The 24,750-nt window shown below is 39.7% G+C and overlaps 2 protein-coding genes across 2 annotated transcripts; both read right to left on the bottom strand.

The window, feature by feature from the left end:
* Positions 1-1,059: 1,059 nt before the first annotated feature.
* Positions 1,060-16,158, bottom strand: dlat (dihydrolipoamide S-acetyltransferase (E2 component of pyruvate dehydrogenase complex)). The gene is made up of 14 exons (XM_058415058.1): positions 15,733-16,158; positions 14,605-14,706; positions 13,430-13,554; positions 12,663-12,831; positions 12,345-12,471; positions 11,321-11,496; positions 9,826-9,982; positions 9,178-9,245; positions 8,251-8,358; positions 5,460-5,567; positions 5,219-5,337; positions 3,808-3,970; positions 2,867-3,003; positions 1,060-2,153 (listed from the first exon to the last, which is right to left on the bottom strand). The coding sequence occupies exons 1-14, from the start codon at positions 15,982-15,984 to the stop codon at positions 2,024-2,026; spliced, it is 1,941 nt and encodes a 646-aa protein (XP_058271041.1). The 5' UTR covers positions 15,985-16,158; the 3' UTR covers positions 1,060-2,023.
* A 1,172-nt stretch (positions 16,159-17,330) lies between these two features.
* Positions 17,331-24,280, bottom strand: zw10 (zw10 kinetochore protein). Its single transcript, XM_058415057.1, has 16 exons — positions 24,082-24,280; positions 23,431-23,565; positions 22,583-22,684; positions 22,361-22,438; positions 22,037-22,196; positions 21,124-21,276; positions 20,799-20,993; positions 20,569-20,705; positions 20,292-20,474; positions 19,959-20,194; positions 19,508-19,579; positions 19,239-19,402; positions 18,886-19,016; positions 18,633-18,764; positions 18,354-18,556; positions 17,331-17,589 (listed from the first exon to the last, which is right to left on the bottom strand). The coding sequence occupies exons 1-16, from the start codon at positions 24,184-24,186 to the stop codon at positions 17,469-17,471; spliced, it is 2,307 nt and encodes a 768-aa protein (XP_058271040.1). The 5' UTR covers positions 24,187-24,280; the 3' UTR covers positions 17,331-17,468.
* Between the last annotated feature and the right edge of the window lie 470 nt (positions 24,281-24,750).

Raw genomic sequence — 24,750 nt, 5'->3', positions numbered from 1 at the left:
GTTAAAGTCAGCTGTTAAAGTATGCAATAAATCTACTATCAATCAGTGACTTGAGTTCAATGTGGGTTTATTATCAGTAATGAAGATAATCATTAAACACACACACACACACACACACACACACAGGAAAGTTGCCTAATCACAGGTCAGTGGCACTATTTAAAAATAATTTTTTGCTCTCCTTTCTTTCTGGCTTGCAAATTTCTCAGTGAGCTTCTGGTTAAAGGTCAGTCATCTCAGTGCCCAGTCTCTTTTCCATTGACAGCATGGCCAATGCATTCAGCCTCTCCTGGGTCATGCTATTTCTCAGAAAAGTCTTAATTCTTTTTGAAAGGGAATTTTTTTAAAGATAGAACTTAAATATATACTTAAATTCTAAATATAGAACCGAATTTTCTTTCATCTAGAGATATTTCGCTTGCTTCCACCTGAATCAGTACCTGACCGTTAACTGATCATCTGCTGAGCGGTAATGAGACTCGTTGAGAATGGTCCAATCACATGAGGCCAAATATAGAACAACAATACTGATTCGCTAATAACAAAAGTGGGTGGGTTCAGGGTGCAGAGCACTGCACCCCGAGGAAAATTTGAAAGAAGACAATCAGAGGTCAGCCTCAAGTCACATGCTTTTCAAAAGTTTATGGAGCTACATACACACTCGTTTGTCCGGAGCTAGATACACACTCATTTGTGTGCATTACTTTATCAAATAAACACATCCAGTTTATAGAATAACAGTAACTATAAGGTTTATCTTTGACTAGATTAAAAAAAAGAAAGATAAGAGAGGAGTGAGGCAATATAGATGTATATTTATATATTTATCACATTATTCTGCCCAAGCCTTCACTTCATTCTTGAGCAATTAAGGGGAATTAGTAACAGATCAATTATCTACAATTGTCTTTTTAAACGATTTCCTTATGGCCTCATAAACAATACTCAAAAAACAGAAAATCATCTCCTCTATCTTACTTGCAGATGCATTGACTTACTGTTGAGAGTGGATGTCTTCTCTCAGCATTACATAATCAATCAAGCTTTCAATAAAAAACATTTGGTTATGTTTACATCCTTTTATTATTTGTCATATGCAACATAACAGTTTTCGTTTTCCTGTACTACATCATATAAGAACTCGTTTTCTGATTGGTTTCACACACTGCTCCACCACGTATCCATGGCTTTAATAAAACTCTTTTCTGAGAGCATCATGAATCCATCCTCCATCCATCATCCACCATTACAGCTCAAGGTTTCAGTTCAGATTTGGGATCCGTGTTTTTTTTAATTCTTCACCCGATTCTGCATGTTTGTGCGTTATCATTAAAGAAACAGATGTTAAAATATTGCCACAAAACAAAAAAGGTCATAAGAACAGAGCAAAGGCACCAGCGTGCTTTGTCTGGAGTGAAAGATTGATATAATAAATAAAGGCTACCAGCATTTCAGTGTCAAAAGCTTTCACAGGTCACCAGACAGGAAACCACTCTGTAACTCAGGAAGTGAAGATAACTCTCTTAAAAAAAGATGTGTATAAGTTTCAGGTTCATATTTAGAGAGACATTATGTCTAATTCATACAGCATTACAGCCTGCTTATAAGATCATTTGGCACACAAATTTAGAGATGGAATATTCATTTCATTCTTAGGAAAACAGTGCACTTCATTCTTTACCACCTCATCCTCCAACATAGCACTTTTTAGAGAAATTCTATAACCATGTTAAAGGGTAAAAAGCCTCAGGATCTTCATAGAGACACCTTTAATTTATGACATACAGACTTTTTCCAACAGTCCTTCCTGAAGCTTCCTGAAGCTGAACAGGTTTACAATGACGTACTACTCTGGGCTGAGAGATTATTCCAGGTCCTGACATGTTAAAGCTTGAAAAAAAAACACTCGTAGAATGAGAGATTGAGAAGAAATAAAGGGGGAGAAAAAGTGAAATCCCGAGTGTGTAACAGTTGAGAGACCTCTTTTGATCTGAGAGTCCTGCGTTTTAGGCTGATAGCACCTTTAAAGCAGCATAGTGACGGGTTTCTCCAGGAACTTTCGGAACTCAGTCAGCCACTGTGCCCCGACTGCACCGTCCACCACACGGTGATCACAGCTAAGAGTCACAGACATCATGCTGGACACATCGAACCTAAAAAAAAAAAAAGCAGCAGTCTAATGAGGGCAGAAACATGTTTTAACCCCAGTGTACCCTCCCTCCCAGCACGGCGTCAGAGACATGAAGCCAACCTCCCCATCTTTAACTAAAGTTTCCCCACAGCATTACACAGTCTACAGAAAACCCCAATCTGTCTATTTCACATCTGTAGCTTCGTGTTCCTCTGATTGATGTGGGAAAGAGTGTAAGACTTTATGTCTCTTGTGAGCCTTAGTGCATAAAAAATATGCATTTCAAATAAAAAAAAAACATTTTTTCCCCAAAATCTGAATATTTTTCTAGATTTAGAATAAAAAAAACCTAGGTTTCTAGTCATGATCAATGGCATTTACAGGGAAAAACATAGGACTGTCCCAGAAAGTTCAAGTTAATTCTCCAATTTGATTTTATACTAAAAAAAAAAAAAAACATTCTTTATAACAGTTTGTGATTTTTCTTTATCATTAAACAATAATGAAAGCATTTTGTAAGTGTCTTTGACTGTGTCATTTCAATAAAATGATCATTTTAACAGTATACGAAGATAAAGTTTATTAAATTGCTTTAATTAAATAAGCAAATGGTAATAAAAATATTTATTATTATTATATTTATTGATATTGTTTATTGTTTAAATAGCCCTGTTCCCCTGTAGTGTCCAGCCTCCACATAGCTGAAGACCTTTCATTGGTGAATTTTTTCCTCACCCTTTCTCATTGTCTGCGGGCAGCAGCCTCTTTTCTGAGCCTCCCACTGCCAGGATACAGGCTTGAGGAGGATTAATGATGGCAGAGAAGTTCTTGATACCATACATGCCCAGATTGGAGACTGTGAAGGTGCCACCCTAAAAGACAGAACAAACCGATGTTACAGCTTGGTTTTAACGCTTCAAACTTCACACTGTTTGCCCCGAGACTGTTTGTTGAAGTGTGAAAACTGTTCTCGTGACTGAAAACAAGAAAACCGATTTCTAGTCCATCTGAAGACACTGCTTTGGAACTCGCTTCAACCAAAGTCTGAAATCACGTGGGTTACATCTGGTGTGAAAGCTCTCCTCTCTAAGTACTGTAACTGAGTAAAGGGATGGTTCAACTTGTACCAGAACGTCCTGTTTTGAGTTGCATGATGGTTTTTATCATGGTTAGCAGAAGAAAAAGAATGCCTTATTGACATGAACCAGAATTTCACAGCCCTGGAACGCTGTAATAACACTGTAATATGTCATTATCTCTTCTACATGTGAGGGCTTGCTGCATCGCTTCCTGTGCCAGTCTGTATGGCTATAAAATGTTTGATGACAACAGCTCCTTGTCTGCATGGGATTGCTGCATGATGGCATGCCATATATCCCAAAAGAGCCTAAGGTTCATGAGAACATAATACAATGCAGCAAAAAGACAAACCTTTCCTTTTGCAAACTGTTGTGCGCATACATGATGTATGGAATTGCACAAGAGAGCCACGGATCAGAAAGATTTCTACTATGTAAATTATGAGCCCATCCCTCAAACAAGCCTAGAACTGATCCTGGGTGTTGACTCGAATATTCGGGGCAAGTTTGAAAACACCCTAAAAGGTACTTCTGGATATCTATCCTGTCCAAATAAAATTTATGAAGTTTAAGAGTTTTATAGTTTGTTATACTCACCTGGAATTCATGTGGCTGCAGCTTGCCTTCACGTGCCTTAGCAGCCAGTGCAGTGATATCTTTACTGATAGCTGCTAAGCCTTTAATATGAGCATTGAATACAATAGGAGTGATCAGACCATTGGGTGTGCTGACTGCAACGCTAACATCCACCACATGATTTCTGTAAAATTGTAAAAGTGTGTAGAATTAATAATAATAATAATAATAATAATAATAATAACAAAAAGGAAAAGAAGAAGAACAACAACTTGTCTGAAGTCTTTAGTAATGATCATTTAGAGCAATGCTGTCCTCTTGTGGTGTTTTTAAAATATTATTTACTATTATTGCCATTCTGAACAGTATTTCATGCTATTTACTTCCGTTTCTATTTCCTTTTCCCAATTAAAGCACCTGGAGCAGTCTTTTTAATAGGCTCTGTATAAAATAAAGTTTAATCATCATTATTATATGTCTCAGAAGGGTCCCATTAGCACCCTGATATAAAGAGGCACTTTTCTAGTAATAAGAGGGATGCATCGACAGAGACCTACATTACAGAGAAAGTCTCCAGATTTGGATTTAATAATCAAATTACAATAACAAAAAATAATAAAAACAACACTGCTTTACATTAGGAACCCTATTCTACTAAATATAGGTCTGAAAAACTAAACCTGAACCAAAATGTTCCTCTTTCCTTCTCCTAGTTTAAATTCTGTTTACCCTAAAAATGGAGAAAAGAGAAGTTCCAGAGAACAAGAAGCACAGAAACGGTCTATAAGCATTCATAGGGTTTTCTAACCCTAACCTGTAGTCATGACCTTAGCAGAAAGTCTCAAGTTCAAATTTCCATATATATATATATATATATATATATTAGGGCTGGGCAAGTGAACGCGTTATTATCGCGTTAACTCATTAATTAATGCAGACAATTATTTTAAAGAGCGTTAATGCAGTTTTTATTATGTTGTAAATTTTTTTAAAAGTCTGTTGCTCACTGGCTCTGAATACACATACAAACTATGGGTGACGGGAGGGGTGGGATCTTGATCCGTATTGGCTTGGAATAAACGTCATGACGTGTCTGAAGCAATGAGAGCGTTTGGGATGAGCGCAAGACTGCTGCGGCGGTCACAGGAACCGGAAAAGAAATAGAACCGGTGGGTAAAGAAAGACGGGATAAAGAAAAACAGGAACAGGCAGAGAGAGAGAGAAACACGGGAATAGAGAGCGAGAGAGAGAGTTCAATTTTCAGAGAAATCATGCGATTAATCGCGAATAACTATTTTAATGGATTGACAGCCCTTATACAGCCTTTGGTTGTCACCAAACCACGTAAGATCATGTAACCTGATATGAACTTGTCTAAAACTTGTGTGAAAGCATTGTAACTACGTGTTGAGTAAATCATGAGGTCACTCACTGTCGGATAACTGTGTCCATCCAGGAGGAGTTGGCCTCTGGAACCTTTAAACATGCCAGGGCTGAAGCCTTGATGATGAAGTCATTCACTGACAGCTTAATGTTGTCTGCTTTCACCTCCTGATCATGCCATAACAGAAGGGGAAAAAAGAGCAAAATTTATATCTTACCACTTCCATCAAAATCTTATGGACATGATGGTCCTCAAATAGGCAGAAAAATGAAACCATGTGGCATCTCACCGCATTAAGCTCTTTCCTGAGGTCCAGAACTTGGTCCATGTTGATATCCACAGACAAGTAGTAGTGAGGAATAGTCTGTTTCGACTGCAAGAGCCTCTGAGCAATCACCTTATTAGAAAAATCAAACAAAAGGGTGCAATTAAAAGGTGTTCCTATCTTAATTACAATGTTTCCTATTAGTACACTGGTTATTTAGTAATTATACATCATCTCTCATATATATACTTGTATATACTATATAGTTGTACTCATAAGTTTACATACCCTGGCAGAATTTATGATTTCTTGGCCATTTTTCAGAGAATATAAATGATAACACAAAAACATTTCTTTCACTCATGGTTAGTGGTTGGCTGAAGCCATTTATTATCATCAACTGTGTTTACTCTTTTTAAATCATAATGACAACAGAAACTACCCAAATGACCCTGATCAAAAGTTTACATACCCTGGTGATTTTGGCCTGATAACATGCACACAAATTGACACAAACGGGTTTGAATGGCTATTAAAGGTAACCATCCTCACCTGTGATCTGTTTGCTTGTAAGTAGTGTGTGTGTATAAAATGAGGGGTTCTGTTGAAACCAAACCACGGTCAGGTAGACCAACTAAAATTTCAGCCACAACTGCCAGGAAAATTGTTCGGGATGCAAAGAAAAACCCACAAATAACTTCAGGTGAAATACAGGACTCTCTGAAAACATGTGGTGTGGCTGTTTCAAGATGCACAATAAGGAGGCACTTGAAGAAAGATGGGCTGCATGGTCGAGTTGCCAGAAGAAAGCCATTACTACGCAAATGATCCCACTAACCCAAGTATCCCACTTACAATACACCAAACAGCACAGAGGCAAGCCTCACACCTTCTGGCACAAAGTCATTTGGAGTGATGAGACCAAAATTGAACTTTTTGACCACAGCCATAAACGCTACATTTGGAGAAGAGTCAACAAGGCCTATGATGGAGGTACACCATTCCTACTGTGAAACACGGAGGTGGATCGCTGATGTTTTGGGGATGTGTGAGCTACAAAGGCATAGGAAATTTGGTCAAAATTGATGGCAAGATTAATGCAGTATGTTATCAAAAAATACTGGAGGAAAATTTGCACTCATCAGCCTGGAAGCTGTGCATGGGACATTGGACTTGGACATTCCAACATGACAATGATCCAAAACACAAGGCCAAGTCGACCTGTCATTGGCTACAGCAGAATAAAGTGAAGGTTCTGGAGTGGCCATCTCAGTCTCCTGACCTCAATATCATTGAGCCACTCTGGGGAGATCTCAAACGTGCAGTTCATGCAAGACAACCCAAGAATTTACAGGAACTGGAGGCTTTTTGCCAAGAAGATTGAGCAGCTTTACCATCTGAGAAGATAAAGAGCCTCATCCACAACTACCACAAAAGACTTCAAGCTGTCATTGATGTAAAGGGGGCAATACACGGTATTAAGAACTGGGGTATGTAAACTTTTGATCAGGGTCATTTGGGTAGTTTCTGTTGTCATTATGATTTAAAAAGAGTAAACACAGTTGATGATAATAAATGGCTTCAGCCAAACACTAACCATGAGTGAAAGAAAAGTTTGTGTTATCATTTATATTCTCTGAAAAATGGCCAAGAAATCATAAATTCTGCCAGGGTATGTAAACTTATGAGCACAACTGTACAGTGTGTGTTTTATTTATATATTATATATATATATATATATATATATATATATATATATATATATATATATATATATATATATATATACACACATACACATATATATACATACACACACACACTTCTGAACAAAACATATTACAAGTATTCATGCAGGTTGTTAGTTCTGCTTCAAAACGAGTTTGTGGAGTGGGAGGAGACGTGGACTTTGAAGACATTTTTTGTTCTTTAAACTCTTCTCTCGCAGATGCCGTCTTATGGTTATTGGGCTGCAGTCAGCATCAGTAACGGCCTTAATTTGGGTCGACAATCGGCCTGGGTCTTGACGGACAGCCCATCGGATCCTCCTGCTCAGTGCAGGTGAAAGTTTTTGGGTCTACCACATGACTTTTTTGTACCATAACTCTCAGGATCTTTTAAGAAATTTAAAATGAATGTCTTACTGCATACAACCTCTGCAGCAATGTCACATTGGCCTTGCTTGTGCAGCTCAACAATCCTGCCATGTTCAAAGACAGAAAGCCTTTTTGCATTTGCCATCAGGAGGTCATGATAGTGTGACTGCCTGAAGGACAATAACATGAAAGCCAGATGTTTGTGCAGATCTTTAGTTTTTAAGGCTACGGTCGTAAACTTGTGATCAGCTGATGGACAGCCTGTTCGAGTTTAAATTCAGTTTTCAATAAATTGCCTGCTCTCTGTTTTTTTTTTTGTCTCTTTCTCTTATTTCTCTTATTCTTTTGCTAGTTTGAAGCAGAACTTACAACTTGGTTACCATCCACCAGTTAGTTACATTTGCATTTAAAGTATCATAAAGTAGAACATACAAGAATAAACATTACATAGAAGAGTGGTTTAATTGATAGCATATTTTGAATTTTTAACTGGATTATTAATGTATTATACTAACTAGATTATATTATCCATTTTCTTCTCATTGCCTTATACTTAGCTGTTCCTCAGCTTCTTACTAGTTTTTATTCTCTTTCCATCAACATGAAAGAAGCCTGTGTATATTAGACACTAGTCTCTGAAGAACTTCCCAGTTTAATAACACATGAATGCAGTGCACATGATCATAGCTGAGGAGCGCACTGTACTGGAGGAGACTCACTCTGCGGATGTTGCTGATGGGGATGTCAGTGAAGGTGCCGGTGGGAACAGGTGCCACAGCTGGAGCTGCTGGTGCGTGAGTGGGCGTGGCAGCTGGAGCAACTGGAGGCTGGTGCCATAAGAAGAAGAAACATCACTACTAATTAATATCACTGATTACTCAACATTTAATTTCAGATTCTGGATCTATCTTTTGGACTTCTAAAAGAAATCAGTAATTCAAAAAAAAAATTATGATTTCGAAATACCACCAACTAAAACAAAGGTACACAGCTGAGTTTAAGTCGCATTACACTGAAAATGTACAACAATGTGAAGCTTGTGAGTCAAAATCTCTGGGATATTAATGCAGTTTTGATATAAAATTGGAAACTTATCCTCACAGGACACAGCGGGTGATGACCCTACGCTTGTATTAGCATGCGAGTGCTCACTTGTAGTTTGTGGGAAGTTGCCGTGTAGTCACCGCTGTGGTTGTTTGTGGATCTGCCCTACCTGGTGTTTGATTTAGTTCTGATGATGAACAATAACAGTAGCTAAACTCGGTCGTTTGAGTTACAGGTCACATGCGCAGCTTTGTACTGGCTTTGTTGGTAGAACAGCAACTTCACTAAACTGCAGTTACATACACTCACCAGAGGTACCAACAAGCTCTGCTACTTCCTCCCAAACTGTATTTTATTTCATGTCTTTTTACACATTTGTCATATATGACCAGATTTTTCCACTTTTGCACATAGAACTTCCAACGGAGAGTAATTTCAGGCAGGAAGGAACAGCTGCTTGTCACTATATGGCATGCTAGCATGATCGAATGGCGATACTCCATAGGGTGAAACTTAAAATCTGGCAGATAGGACAGGTTTCTCTCTATTACAGACAGATGACAAAGAAAAATCAATTCAATGTCCTAAAGCATTTGACTCACAGGAGGTGCCTTGGTTGGCACAAAGTTCTCGATGTCTTTCTTGGTTACCCTGCCATCTGGTCCGGAGCCTGCACACATTAGAAACTGTTAGCTGAAAACTCATTCTTATAACGCCACCATTTTTGTCACGAAATTTATCCGTGCCCCAAACATGCTACATACTAGGCATTATGTACTCTCTTGTCAGTGTGTATGAAATTTAGTAGGGAAAGTACCTCATGATATTAGAGAGTAGGCTCCAATGGAATATGATGTTGTTTTACAAACCTGAAGTCGAAATGAATGTCAAACGCACGTAATGTGATGCCACTAGCTTTGGCTACGCTGAATTTAGGATGAATTATAAAAATGCAGTGAATTATTTTTCATTGAAAATACTGAAAATAATAAATCACACTAGGTGGGCTATTTAAAACTCATTTGTAAGATGTCTTGCCCAGCAGAGTGTCATCAGCCAACTTGGCATTTTTTTCCTCATCCAGCCTCAGTACCTGGTAGCCTGCTCCTCTTCCACTACATAAGCAAAGCTGTGAATGTTGAGTGTCCAACATCAACACTTCATTATTTATATATTTTGTTAGAATACATGCATCATCCAGGTACTTCTTATACTCCGGAATAGAGTAGAATATGCGATTTGGGACACACCAGTGACCTGTGCGAGGTCAATCCCTTTCTCAGCAGCCAGTTTCTTTGCCAGAGGGCTTGCAAATACTCTGCCCTTCCTAGCAGCAGCAGCTGGAGCAGGAGCAGTAGCCGGGGTCACCGCTGGGGCTGCTGGAGTAGACGGAGTGGGAGCTGCCATCTGAAGAGACACTGACGGTTAGATGCGCACCGAAAGCAAACATACTGGCACTGTACACATACTCCAGAACATATGATTTCTTTAATCTAGACAATAGACAATCTGCGGGTTCAGCTGAACGGTTAGAGCAGTTTGCATGAACTAAACGGTTTACATAAACTAAAATAGGATTCTTGATTGTGTTACGGCTGGTCAGCATAAATATTCTGATAAATTACTTTACAGTTATGTATCAGGGCGCGTATTCATGAAAATTCTTTGTGCAAAGAGTTGTTCCTAGTGACAAAATTCTTAGAAATGTGGGAGAATATCCTAGTAAAGATGAAAGTTATTTACAATGCATCCTAACCCATAAAAGAGCTCTTAGGGTGAAAAGGTGTTAGAAGTAAGGAGGAGGACTTTTAAGAGGCTTAAGAGTTTCTTTAGCAGAGGAGAAAATGGACGAAAGGCGAAGAGGGAGAAGAAACATGCGGCATTCAATATTTAATAATGACAGCGAGTTAATAAGATATAATGGATTAGACTGTGTAGGGACTATGTTCGTGGCCGATGATATTAGACATATGCTAACATTTCCGAAACAGAGCCGGAATGCTGCAGTTCTGCCACTATGTCAGAGATGTGTTTCTAATATGATCAGTCACTAACATAATCCCAAAATGATATATGCTCCAATTTCTTAACATAGTGACAAGATAAAAGTTTTAGTCTTTTCCTTGCTCAGAGTCACTCTAAGATTGGTCCTGAATCGTTCCTCTTAAGCTAGGATTCCTAGTCAGAAATTTAGGAGCTCTCAGAGAGTATTCTTAGAATCTTTAGGAATACGGGCCCAGATCTTTAAACTAACAATTTTTCTATTTTCCAGGTTCACAGGGATAATGGACGCCCTGAAGAAGACGGCAAGCCATCGCAGGGCACAATCTCACACACACACTATGGAAGATTTAGAGATGCCAATCAGCTGAGGCAGGAAAACTTCTATCACAGCAAATAATGACCTTCACCTTTTACTTTTACTGAGGTTGCAGTAAGAATGGCATCGACATGCTGTATCGCAAAAGCAGCCAAAAATAATAAAAAGCAGTCTGTTACACCACATCACACCACGCTGCTGTAAGGTTAAAGGTGTCGCAACTCTGTCACAGAGATCATCCGATATGAAAACAGAACCAGATCCAGTTAGGTCTAGCACTTTGCATTAACAATTCTAAAGAAATCCTGTAACCAGTTTGTTTAATCAAGCACTGGCTAACTAACTGCCTTGAGTTTCTCCATCCCCAGCCATTTGCTAGGCCATAATGACTGCGAATAAAAAGAAATGAATTAAACATAACTTACAGGTGCAGGAGCTGGAGGTGGGCTAGTGGCAACACCGGTCTCGACATAGTCAGCGAATGATGGAATGTCGGACTCTTTTTCTACCATGATGCACAGAGGGGTACCTAGGGGGACATCTCTGGTTCCCTCAGGCACCAAGATCTTAGCCAAGTAGCCCTCTTCCTGTACCTCAAAACCTGGAAAAATAAATAAAGTCTTTTGTGCCAGGTGCATTTCCTTAAACAGGACCCTTTTCTATAAATTAGAACATAACAGAGGAACTGACCATTTGGACAAAACATGGCCAAAGATTTAGTTTAGTTTTGTTGTCCTATGGACACTAAGAAAGAAGCAACACTCACTTTCCAGCACAACACCTAGCTCTTACTGAACATCTAGCTTATACTGATTTATACATTCCTGATAAAGGCGTTGCTGGAAAAACAGACATTGCTTTGCCCTTTTCATAGTCATCTGAGTATGAAAAGTTATATTGCTGAAACATATTGTGTACCTGTCCTGTCCACTAATGGTCTCGCTAACTCTCCTGTAGTAACAGCTTCAAACTATGAGGTAAAATTTACCATGGTGATGCACACACTGACCTGTCCCAGTGTGCTTATAATAAACACTCTTGTTACATCAGTCACCCAATTATATTAACAGACCAAAATACACTGCTGTATAAAGAGAGAATTTACATTCACTTTCACGAGGAAAAAATACAGGACTATTAATAAAAACAGTGGCTTTTCTTGATCATGTTAGCTGCCACACCAGGTATGATAGCTATGTTCTACATAATTAGTTCAGCTGTAGCTGGAGCTAGGGTTCAATGCATTTTTGCTGTAATTGTGAGCACTTGTGTCTCTGCCATTCTGGAAATTTTACTTTGAATGTGACCAGTGTCTAGAGGTTATACTCCTGCCCTCAGATCTCAGAAATGAACATGACTTGTGGGCAAAGTGTAGAAAAGCCCGTGTCTCAGTGCTCGCAGAACTGAAGTACTTTCATGAATGACAAATGTTCCTGAGTCACAGCTTACCAATTGTAGCCTTATCAGTCTCGATTTCAGCGAGCAAGTCACCTTCGCTCAATTTTTCTCCCACTTTCTTCTCCCAGCGTTGCACCGTGCCCACCATCATTGTGGGAGAAAGAGCTGGCAGTAGAATCTACACAGTCCATAAATAAAGAAACATCAATCTTCTGATAGAAATCCAATAACAAATCCAATTCTCCTCACATAACCTGAAGAATTGTCTTTAACACTTCCTTGCAAAATTATTAAAAGCCCCATCGCTTATTACAGCGCCACGACTGGAACAGTTAGCTGGAATTTGCTTCAGTATCAATCAGGACTCACTTTCATGTGTGGTGGGTATGAGCTGCCAGGGGCTTGTGGAGGAGGAGCTGCGGTAGCCGCTGACGGAAGCGGAGTCGATGCTGCGGCCGATGATGAGGACGAGGACGATGGACTTAAGGCAGCGAGCTTTTCCAGAGTGAAATCCTTGAACACTGGGATGAGGTCAGGGCTGAAGTCAAATACAGAGGCTTTTAATTCCCATAATTCAGTACAGCTTAAGATGTGAAATGTGAAACAGAAATCAGAACATTTCTGTATGTTCTTCTGATTAAAACAGATTCAGTATTTTTGCCTTATGATGTGAAAGGAGGAGAAGATGAAACATGATGTGGTCAGTTCATGTTAAAATCCCAGCACCACCAAACCAATACTGAGGGACTGGATCTGGACTGGGATGTTCAACAAGCACATAAGGGTGTGACTAGTCAGGGTCCACATACTCTTAACTGTTACAATTAACTGTTGAGTGCTGCACATTTTACCACCCAAACTTCACATCATTCAGCCAGACAGATTAGTGAATGTGGTTTTTGGGGAAAAAAATCACCCCCAAAAAAACCCCACATAAATAATGTGAATGTCTTCTACAGTCAGACTGGTGCAGAAAATCCTCTAACAGACATAAACAAGGACAGTGACAAGGCAAATCAAAGACACATAACAGCAAAGGTAACCCCAGTTGAATAATTAATACCAAGAACCAGCAATCAATATAGCAATTTTAGCATCAGAACTGGGTTTCAGTGAGGATTAAAGCTCCTTCTCACCTGTCAACAGTGATACAGATGACTGATCCGATGGGCACGTCTCTTGTACCCTCCGGTACCAGGATCTTGGCGAGATAGCACTCCTCTAGCATCTCGAATCCTACAGTGGCCTTGTCTGTTTCCACCTGAAGAAACAGGACACGGTTGTTAACGATGACGTTTGTATCTGCGGCACCTTGTACTCAACAACCTCATCCAAATTTCTCTCAGCACCTTGCAAAACCAAGGTTTGCTGAAGAGATCCTGAGGCTTACAAGCTCATGCTTTATAAAGACCCTGCTCCTGTTCTCTTTAGGACAAAAAGCTCCTGACATCTCTTTATTACTATCTTTCGAATACAGTGAGAACGATTCTACATAAAGTAAAACTCTTGGACTAGCTCATGATTAGCTCATCATACCCACTTCTGGCCTGAGGACTTTCTCACCCACTTTCCAGCTGAAAAAGCCTTACTTTCCATTTGCTCACTAGGAGCTAAAGCAATGACCGGTACCTAGCTACTTTCATTATTATTATTACTGAAAAGTTACATAAAATCTTATTAAACTCAGTGTATTTGGAAAGTAACTGTAAAAAAAGCAAAACATGCAGTTATAGGAAAATAATCAGTGACAGGGTGATGAGATGCAGCCAGCAGTAGAGTTGATTATTTCATCCAGAAGTGTATTATTATTATTAGCAGAGCTTTTACTGCTCTTATTTTCCAACATGTATCTGTTTATACTTATATTTACTGCTGTAGATTGTACAGTAACAAGTTCCTGTTATTACTTACACCATAGCAGCTTTAAACAGTCACTCCCACACTTCTCTGTTAAAGTTAATAACACAAAAACCCTGGTTGTTACTGAGAAACCACCAGGCCCTCCATCATGAAGACCTTTGTGCGGTGGAAAACTAAAATGCCCTGTTGTCCGACACCGGACACTCCCACCATCGGTGCAGAAGAAACTATTTCTCTACCACACACCCCTGTCCCTGTCTGTGCTGTTACTATAGCAACTGTAGGCGGCGCTACTGTCAGAGGTGCAGTTGGAGAAAATCAGTCTGTATCTTCTAACCAAACAGATTTGAAAACATGGACAGAGACAGTGGTTTAACTGTGGTAAGTAATGACCCGTGGATAAAGAGGGTTTTTTCCCAGAGGTTTGCAGAGAGCCAGATTCCTGTCTCACCTCGGCGATCAGGTCTCCCTCGTTTATTTTATCACCCTCCTTCTTCTCCCAGCGAGCGATGGTGCCCAACTGCATGGTGGGAGATAGAGCTGGGAGCTCCACCTGCACAGAATAAAAAAGGAAGAAGGCTGAAGGGTCAACAAAATATTCAGCTTGGAAATTTTAACTCACAGACTCCAAAGTGGACCATGGATAAGGACAAAAAGTTATATATAAAAAAAAGCGAATAAAAAAAGGCAGACATTATGAAACCTGTTGCGATCGATCACAAAAACAACGTTCACAAGAATCTAATGTCTTTATATACTCGACTCTAACCAGTTAACTTCCTAGTTTATGATTTCCTGGTAAACATTTTCCCAAAAGGACGACACTGGACACTGTTCTATGCACGCTCTCCTAATGACCAAGTCAGTTTCCTCTGGGTTCTCTGGTTTTCTCACACTTCCAAAACAAAAACACAGCAGGTGAACTGGTCATGTGTGACTGAGTTCCTGCGTGTCCTGCATCGTACTGGTGTCCTGTCCAGTGTGTATTCCTGGGACACTCCTGGTCCACCACTTCCTGATAAAGGATAAAGCTCTTACTGAAGATGATGATGAGGAGATTCTGGTCATATTAATGTTGTAGTGTGAAGTTAATCATCATCATCATCATCATCATGCCAGGTGCACTGCAGGTCACACTGTCAGGGGGTTGATGGAATGATGAACTTCCAGAGATTTGGGGAAACCCTTTCACACGGATTAGATGTGAGTCCTTTCTTCAGAAGAGGTTTTGAAGGTAAGGAACAGAGCGATGAGGATGTGAGCATGGAGGACTTTATGGAGGAACATGAAGTTGAAACGTGAAACGTGTGTGTGTGTGTGTGTGTGTGTGTGTGTGTATGAGAGAGAGAGAGAGATTTAGAGAGAAAAATGAGAGAAGTAATAAAGTGATAAACAGAATGGAATAATCTGTAATTAGTCTATTAGTTATGTTTAACTCCCTGGAAAAATTTAATAAATAAAACTAATAGTCAAAAGAGCTTAAACAAGCAGCTAGTAAGGAAGGTGACTAGCAAACTAACTAGTTAAACATAACAAGGTTGAGTCTGTTAGCTAACTAGCTACTTAGCATTAGCGTTACCTTCTGGTGCGGCGGCAGACTGCAGGCTCTTTTGCTCTGACTGAAGGCGAGCTGTTGGGTCAGTGAGGCCCGCGTCCTGCAACTCAGAAGACTGCAATAAACATTTCTACCGGAACTCAGAGCCCGAACTCTGCACGCGCTGCTCCTATGGCACGGTACCGGTCCGGACCGGGCGCCAGGGGCAGGGCCTGAGAGGACACCCGGGCGGCTAACTCTGGCTGCTGGCCTCAATCTTAGCGCTAAACGCAACATTTCTAAGTCGGGTCACTTCAGGAGAACTGTCCCGGGAAGAAGAGAGGCTTCTCGGCTGTGAGAGACTCGGACACCGCGGCGCTCTGGGGGAAGATCAGCCTCACTTTCCAATGACCTCCCTGTCCAAAACATCCCGCTTTACGGCACTCTCCTTCTCCGTGTCCTCCCGGCTTTACACAGGGGTTGCCACGGCAGAATAAACTCCCCGTCTATTCTTTAAAGGTATAATACAGTCCTGCCTGCATGGCTGAAAGTAAGTGGACACACACATCATCTGTGTCCAGACTGTCCCCATGCTGTGAAAGTAAGTGGACACACACACACGGCCTGTGTCCAGACTGTCCCCATGCTGTGGCGTTAAGGCTGTATGTTTCAGCAGGATTCACTAAGAATAGGTCACTTTGATATCGGCTCTAAATCAGGTCTGAATTAGTTTTTTTGTTCAGGTTATATCATACGCGTTAAGCTAGAAAGAAAGCAGTATCTTCTACAGGTACTCTAATGTTAATACACACTGAAGAACTGAATTGTTGTTCTGGAGAAAGGAACTTTTTGTTATTGAGTCATTTAAGTAAATTATATGACTAGCTATCTACAAGGATTCTATTTTACAAACATGGCAACCTGCCGTGGACGCTGTTAGAGGCGGTACACATACTGTCGTAAAAACCCCGTAAAGGCCGCTTTTGACAGCATGGACAGTTTTTGGGAGTGTGTGCATGCGAAAGATTTAAACTGAAATATTTACACGATTCTAACAAGCACTGTTTCCCCCCGGAGTTTTAAAGAGTTCCGTTCTTGCCTGGACCCTTATGTGTCTAGTATCGGGAGAAATGTATTTATTTACTATGTAAAGCACAGAACACGACTTCCGGTCTTCTTCCTTCTTCCAGATGTTTTTACCGCGTCTCAGTGTGCTGTGTAAAAGCTCTTTTTGTATTTTCATGGACTGAAAACAATCTCCCTATATTGTTGGCACCAGCAGTGTAAAAGTGTAATAATGTCAAACAGAAATACCCAGCTATAAAAATGTACTCAAAGTTCCAACAGGCAGGAAGTGATACGTCACTCGTACTGACGTCAGAAGACAATACTGACGCAAAAACAAGCACAGGCTGATGGCATAAATAATTATAAATCTTATACAGAAAAAAATATATGTAAACATCTACAGGAGATCAGTAAATGATCTGTAATGGGTAAAGGGCTGTGTGTGTGTGAAATGATTATTATCATTTTTATTTTTATTAGTAGTAGTATAAGAAATAAATAGCTTATAAAAATATAAAGAGAAGATGAAGAGAGAGTTCAGAGAGATATAAACAGTCAGGTGTTTGAGGTGTTCATCGCTTGAAAAGGCATTTTTATTATTTTATGTTACAGAGTAATAGAAAAATAGAAGAGGAAGAAAAATAAAGGAGGAAGAGTAGCAGGGTAGCACTGTATTCTGATAACATTACTAAGAGCACTGGCAGAATAAATCGTTATTTGATTTTCGTGAGGGCTATGGCTCGTCGCTCTGTGTTTTGGAATAGAGCTCGAATGAGACTCTTCATCTCGTTACTGGAGAACTCCTGTGCGAGTGGCCCTTTGCCCTCTGCCCACCTAGACCAGAGAAACGGTAGGTCAGTAATACCACACAGCTGAACATTACAGCACACTGGCATGCATCACTCGTGCAGAAACACCGCCTGGGTCAGCGGCCTTCTGAACTGAAGGAGTAATGATGCTGTGTTGATGTCAACAATAAAGGCAGTCTCTACTAACAATAATTATATATAACTTATTAGCATTTAAATCCTTGAATGTTTCTGGATTTTATAAATTAAAGAAGCACAAGGAATCTGGTCACAGCTTTACAATCACAAACAGATGTTGTGTCTTAGTCAGGATTTATTACACTTTATTAATTTAATAATAAGTCAAAATTGAGATTTTGGAAAACAAGAAAAAATTGAAGGAAAAAATCTAAACACAAAGTGAATAATGTGAATAATGATCTAACATCTGAGATTTCATCATTCTTAAGAAATAAAAAAATAAATAAAAATTTGGTCCTTTTTGGACCAAAGACCTGAGGGTAAAGGATAAAGACAGCTTGAGCCAGAGATAAATAAACGATTAGCTAATGATATAAAGATTAGCTTTTAAATAGTTTGTATATCCACTATTTATTTTCTTTTAGTTTGTTAGTCTAAAGGAGTGGAACACGTTGCATTTCTGTAGCAGCACAGCTTTGTTCTTTGGCTAAACTGACTGACTGATGTGACTAAGCTGTGAGAGTGTAGCCTATTCTACCTCTGCAGTTTGAGCTTGACTGTTCTAACGATAAGAAGAGTTCAGGTTATTAATGTGCTTTTTTTTATTACCTGTCAACAATCTCTTGCAGACTGGCCTGCAGCACTATGGACAGTTCTTTAAAGGTCATCCACTTCTTCACATAGACTGGCACTTCCTCTTGGTATTTCTTGTTCTTGGACTCCTCTGATAAGGGCGTGAAGACCAGTGGACCCTCCTCTATGATGGTCCGGCATAGCGTGTGCAGACGCTCTCCATCTTCAGTCGAGATGTCCTGGGACGGGATTCATCTTAAATTTAAACATTATAACTTTAAATAAAGTTCACATTGGTGCCATTTCGAGTCTCACCTCTAGCATCATGATTTTGGTAATCAGTTCAGAAATCGCTGTATTCAGGAGTGTTCCCATGGATTTGCAGTATATGTTGACCGGTAGGACATCTTGCCAGACCTTCCCCAGACGCTTTAGTTGGTGAATGACCTGAACGACATCACCAAACTCTGTTTACAAATGAGCTCTAAATCACCAGGACTGTCACATGAAACATTTTAAACAGATGAAGCATTAATTTAAAGGGATTTTCATCTCTGTTTGGCCGCACTTGTCTGACTGCCTTGCTGGCCGCAGTGTAATTGTCTTCATCATCCAAATTGGAGAAGTTTCTGGCAGTGGAAAGCCTCTCCAACATTTCTGCTTTCTGAACGTTCATCTGTGCCACAAAACACTGAGCACCTTGATTAGATAACAACAAAAACACACAAGTCTTACCATTCTGAAGATCATGTGCATTTCAATAATCGCAAATCTTTTCAGGAACTAAGTAACTTTAGACAAATTGAAACAACAGCCACCAGGGTTGATTCAATTTCCTTCGCAGAACCCGCAAGAGAACTTGCTATTGTTCAGACCTCAAAATGTATTAGAACGTACAGAACAGTTATCTATAAAACTTACCCAGTTTTCTAAAGCCTGGCACCAAGTCAACAAAATAGGCCACTCCGTCTTTCAAAGGAAGGTGTGGTCTGAACTGATGCCCAAGGGTCAGCAGATGGTGGGCAAGGAACATGCAGTTATTGTGCTGGATAGCAGCTAAGTGAGGAAACTTAAGCAGGTTGTCCCTGTGTTAAAGCACAACACAAAACCTCTCACAATCATGAGCTTTTTTTCTTTTAAGAAAAACAAAAATAAATGTTTTTATGCTAAAATGTGACACACAAACTCACTTGTGGTATGTTGGAACCACATCATAGAACAAGTGAAAGATATTTCGGGTGGTGTAGAATAGCTGGATAGCACTAGGAAAGAAAATGTAATATTGGATTACTTCAGCAATTTTCCTACCAGAATAGTTTGGTCCAAAATAATGACCCCACACTAGTTCTGAGGTTTGCACTGGAGCACTGTGATTAGTCCTGTGATTAGTCCAGCTAAAGAGTAATGAAAGCTACCAAGTTATTTTACCTAAAATGTTTTCTGTAAATCACAGAATTTCTGATGAGATCGATATCTATCCATTCATTCATCCATCTGTCCGTCTATCTATCTATCTCTCCATCTATCTATGAACAAAACCTTGCCATGTAGATGAACACTGTAACATTATTATGAATTATTTTATTTATTTTAACATGGGAGCTAAACCCATAAATAGTGAACAGTGTGCTATAAACATACCACTGGGGGGAGCTGCCCACTGCCTCGGACAGGGTTTTTATAGCCAGTTCCATCAGCTGTTGCACCGACTCACTGATGCGACACACAGGCAGACACAGAGTGCGCTGGCCCAGCTGTTTCTCATTCTCCAGGATCTGCTGATCACACTGTGCACTTTTCTTTCCCTCCTGCTTCTCTTTGCTCCCTGCTCCATGGCTGGACAGTTTAGGGAGGTTGAGCTTGTAGTCTGGAGAGATCTGAGGATCAATTATGGGCAGGTCAACCAACTATCTAGAGCACTTATGGGAAAATCTGCTACAATCATAGCCACTGATGGATGGTCACTAGACTTACTTTAACCGTGTTATGCATCTCTGAGGTCATTAGTTTCCGGGCAGCTACTATGACATCTTGGCATTTTTTGCTAGCAAAATGGCAGTTTACATTTCTGGCATACTTCAAGAGATCTGTGGAGTCTCCAGACAGGTAGCCCATTTCCTTTAAATGACCCTCAAAGTCTTCAGTTTCTTTGATAACCTGAAGAGACAGAAAGACAAATAAATAAATCAATAAACCAATAAGAGCCCTAACAATGATACTGTCATGTTTTTTGTTTAACAGTAGTAGTTACCATATCATAAGCTGCAAGCTGACTACTGTTAGTTGGTATGGAATGCAGTAAGCATTCCCGGATGATACAGTCCGACATCTCCTCCCAAATCTGGTCTCCTAAAATAGCAGACACTTTCTTTTCACCTACAGCTGTATCTATAGAGACAAGAGATCAAGAATTCATTAAAACCCAGATGAAACTGACAATGAAACTGACAAAATTTATGAAAGCAGCTTAAATGAGAATACCGAACAGATGTTTGTGCAGGGTCTTGAGGACTAAAATGATTTTGGCGTACACATCTGCAGGAGCAGGACGCTCTGCTAGGTTCTCTTTGGTTTGTAGACTCAACACTGTGCCCATCTCAATGTGTTCACTTATCTCCACCATCAAAGACGGGTACATGATCAGAGGCTTCAGCAGGTACTTCATTAACACCTGACCTGGTGTAGGACACAGAGGAAACAGAGTCCATCATACACAAAACATTTATTATTTTAATGTTTTAAATTAAATCTAAAAATATATATACACACTATATATATATACTATACTATATATACACACTATTACCAAATAGTTTGATCTTTTTCTGCAGCTCCCCTTGAATAGCAAGGGCCTGGAGTACACTGGAAAGAAAAGCATTGGGAGTGTCTTTTTCTTCTTTATATTCTCCTCCACTTAAATGAAGTGCTGTGGTCAAAAAAGACTGCATTCCAGTCAGTTCTGTGAAAATAAATCACGTTTGAATGATCATATTCTAGACAAAAATATATGTAATGAATCAACGATGCTAAAATAAATGTAACATATTTTAGATATTTTGTAGGTCATGACATTATTAAGTATACACTGATCAGCCATAACACTCTGATCAGGGACCGGTGAAGTGAATAAGACTGAGTATCTCCTCATCATGGCACCTGTTAGTGGGTGGGATATATTAGGCAGCAAGTCAACATTTTGTCCTCAAAGTTGATGGACAAATGGAAAAATGGACAAGCGTAAGGATTTGAGTGAGTTTGACCAAAAGGGCCAAATTGTGATGGCTAGACCACTGGATCAGAGCATCTCCAAAACTGCAGCTCTTGTGGGGTGTTCCCGGTCTGCAGTGGTCAGTATCTATCAAAAGTGGTCCAAGGAAGGAACAGTGGTGAACCGGTGACAGGGTCATGGGCGGTCAAGGCTCATTGATGCACGTGGGGAGAGAAGGCTGGACCGTGTGATCCGATCCAACAGACGAGCTACTGTTGTTCGAATTGCTGAAGAAGTTAATGCTGGTTCTGATAGAAAGGTGTCAGAATACACAGTGCAGGACGGGTCAGGGCTGTTTTGGCAGCAAAAGGGGGACCAACACAATATTAGGCAGGTGGTCATAATGTTATGTCTGATCATAATGTTATGTGTTCTACATTGACTTTTTTCTTTCTTGTAATAAATTCCACCTGAGTTGGTTAATAATTAAGTGTTTATTCATGACTCTCACCTTTGGCAGGAGGTAGCTTCCACACTGCCAACTGCTTCCACTCCTCTCCAAGGTGGTAGATGAGGTTCTCTCTCTGGACAGTGATCTCTGAGCTAAGAGCACGAAGTAATGGCAGATCTGAAGTGTTCCAAGCTTTCAAGGCTTCAACATTGGCCCGTGCCTTGAGGAAAAAAAAGGCAACACAAACAAAGCCTCTCCTAAATGACTTAAAACCTTCAGACTTGACAGAATACAATGATCTACACATTATGATACTATCCTTACTGCATTCTGCAAATATGAGCCATCTTTCTGTGTGATGCCACAACAGACATTATTACCCACTTTTCCAAGATGTTTAGCTGCTGTCTCATATTTCTTCTGTTGCAAGGTTTTGTGATATTCCTCCAGGGCTGTATCAAACTATAAAATCAAAAATAAAAATTTATGTCCTAATGCATGGAAAAAAGGTACTTAAATACATGAAAGTGATTGCATTACTGGAGCTTAGAAACTGAGAAAATGTGACTGCATGTAAATACACTGCACCCAGGTAACCTCTTTCACCTCTTGTAGATGTTGGAGCATGTTCATCACTGCACTGTTCTTCTCCAGCTGCTGCTTCAGTTTGGCATATTCAGTTACAGCCTCATGTAGGTTTCTCTGCACCTACATGTAAAGACAATCAATAAGTCCAAACAAATCCACCTTACACCTTGCACTTCAACCTGAATTAACTTATTCTGTCTACACAACGATCCACATGGCCCACTGTATTTATACACAACATAAAATCGAAAGTCGCTGCTGAAAGTCTCATTCAGAAAGTTTATACATAACCTGAACCATACTCAACCAAAATGCTGTGAGCTCTGTCTAAGCTTAACAATCAGTTACATTGCCTATGATTAGAACACATCCTAAATGTCTCAGGAAGACATCCTCAAGCATGCCTCATTAAACAGAACTCAAACAGAATACATGTTCTCTCTCCCTCCTAAAAGTCTATCTAACCCATATCTAAACCAAATTATTTAAAAACATTTAACATTTAATATGTCAAATTAAAAAACCCTCAAACCATAGAAAGTTTTTGCATCAGCCATGTTGGTCATCATGCATTGTAGTGCAAAGGTCTTTGAAAAATCTTTAAATTTACGCTAGTTATAGCAGTAGTCAGAGACCACCAGAGAACCACTACTGACAATAATAATAATAATAATAATAATAATGATAATATGAGCTCTGGTAAAGGTCTATCATATCAGGGGCATCATGTTACTCTGCAGCATTACTGGCACAAATACCATCTACATGGGAGAGTCATCAGAAGGAAACGTACCAGTAGTTGCTAATTTATTCCTGTGCAGTGTTTGAATCATGAAGATATCTGGTCATCATGCATACGGTCATACCTCATTGTCAATGCAGCTTTTAAGGAGATCAATGTCTTTGGATACAGAGTCCACTTGATCCATAAGTTCTTCAGCCGCCACCATACTAGGTATGAACTCACTGTATTTCTTGTTGATCATGTCAGATACCTCCTCCTACAAGAAGACAAGAGAACAATAACAACAAACAACAACAGGGTTTTAACAAGAAACGAATTATATATAATTACATTTATAAAGAATATGAGTTAGAGTCCTGATGATCCTTGTGTAAGTGTCTATAACACGCTAACTATGATGATGATGATGATGATGATGATGATGATGATGATGATGACAAGTCGCTAATCAAACCAGTGAACAGGTAAGGAAGTGGCTAGAAAACAAACTAACTATAAACAACAATAAACACATAACAGACAAAAATGAAGAGCATTTTAAAACTCCGAGCTTATTTCAGCTGATAATGCAGATAATGAATTTAGCTACCACTGTAACACCATATTCAACAGCCAATAAGTCTAACTAATTAGAAATGTTTAACGAGATTGCTTTATAAATCTATAATAGACAGAAATGACAGCTGCAAAACAACTAGCCACTTAGCTAGCAAGCACAGCTTCTGTGGCTTAGACTTAGCTAGCAAGTCTGCTTCCACCCAAGTTTGTTTACCTTGGTTTCCTCCACTTTCCGCGACAGTTTGGATATTTTCGATGCAAGGTCATCTTTTTCCAATTTTCCCGAGCTCGCAAGTACTTCTGTAACAAACGAAGCCATTTCTCAGCAAATTTTCTGCCAACTCAAAACGTTTAGTCAGAGACTGCTGCTGCCCGCCATACTGCCCGCGCGCGCAAGTCCAGCTGGGAGATGATCTACTCCGAATGAACTGATTCACGAATCATGATGGGAGTCGGTTCGTTAAAAATATACGATTTTCCAGTCAACTTGAGAGTCACTTCGTAAAAAAAGAACGAATTCACGAGTATTTGAATCATACGTGTCATGAACGAGACCGTTTGACAAAGAAGGTCAGAAAAGGTGGATAACTGATTTTCTTTAAACGATAATAAAGTAAAAGAGATGCAGTAGATGAAACTGAGTGGTTTACTACACTATGAGGCAGTGTTTACGTGTTCAGGTTCTATGTTAGTGATCAGATCCCAACACTGCCTGAGAGTCAATATTCAGTATTGATAGTCAATATCACTATATAACCCTAAGTATATGGACACCAGACCATCATGCATCAAGACCTAGTTTGGGCCTTCCTCAGACTGTAAGAGCTCTGATGGACAGAATGTTTTCAGCATTAAGATTTCCCTTTATGGGAACACAGCACCC

The sequence above is a fragment of the Hemibagrus wyckioides genome, linkage group LG18, assembly GCF_019097595.1.
Source record: "Hemibagrus wyckioides isolate EC202008001 linkage group LG18, SWU_Hwy_1.0, whole genome shotgun sequence".
Lineage (NCBI taxonomy): Eukaryota > Metazoa > Chordata > Actinopteri > Siluriformes > Bagridae > Hemibagrus > Hemibagrus wyckioides.
Note: the sequence above shows the minus strand (reverse complement) of the source record. Positions and strands in the feature narration are given on the sequence as shown.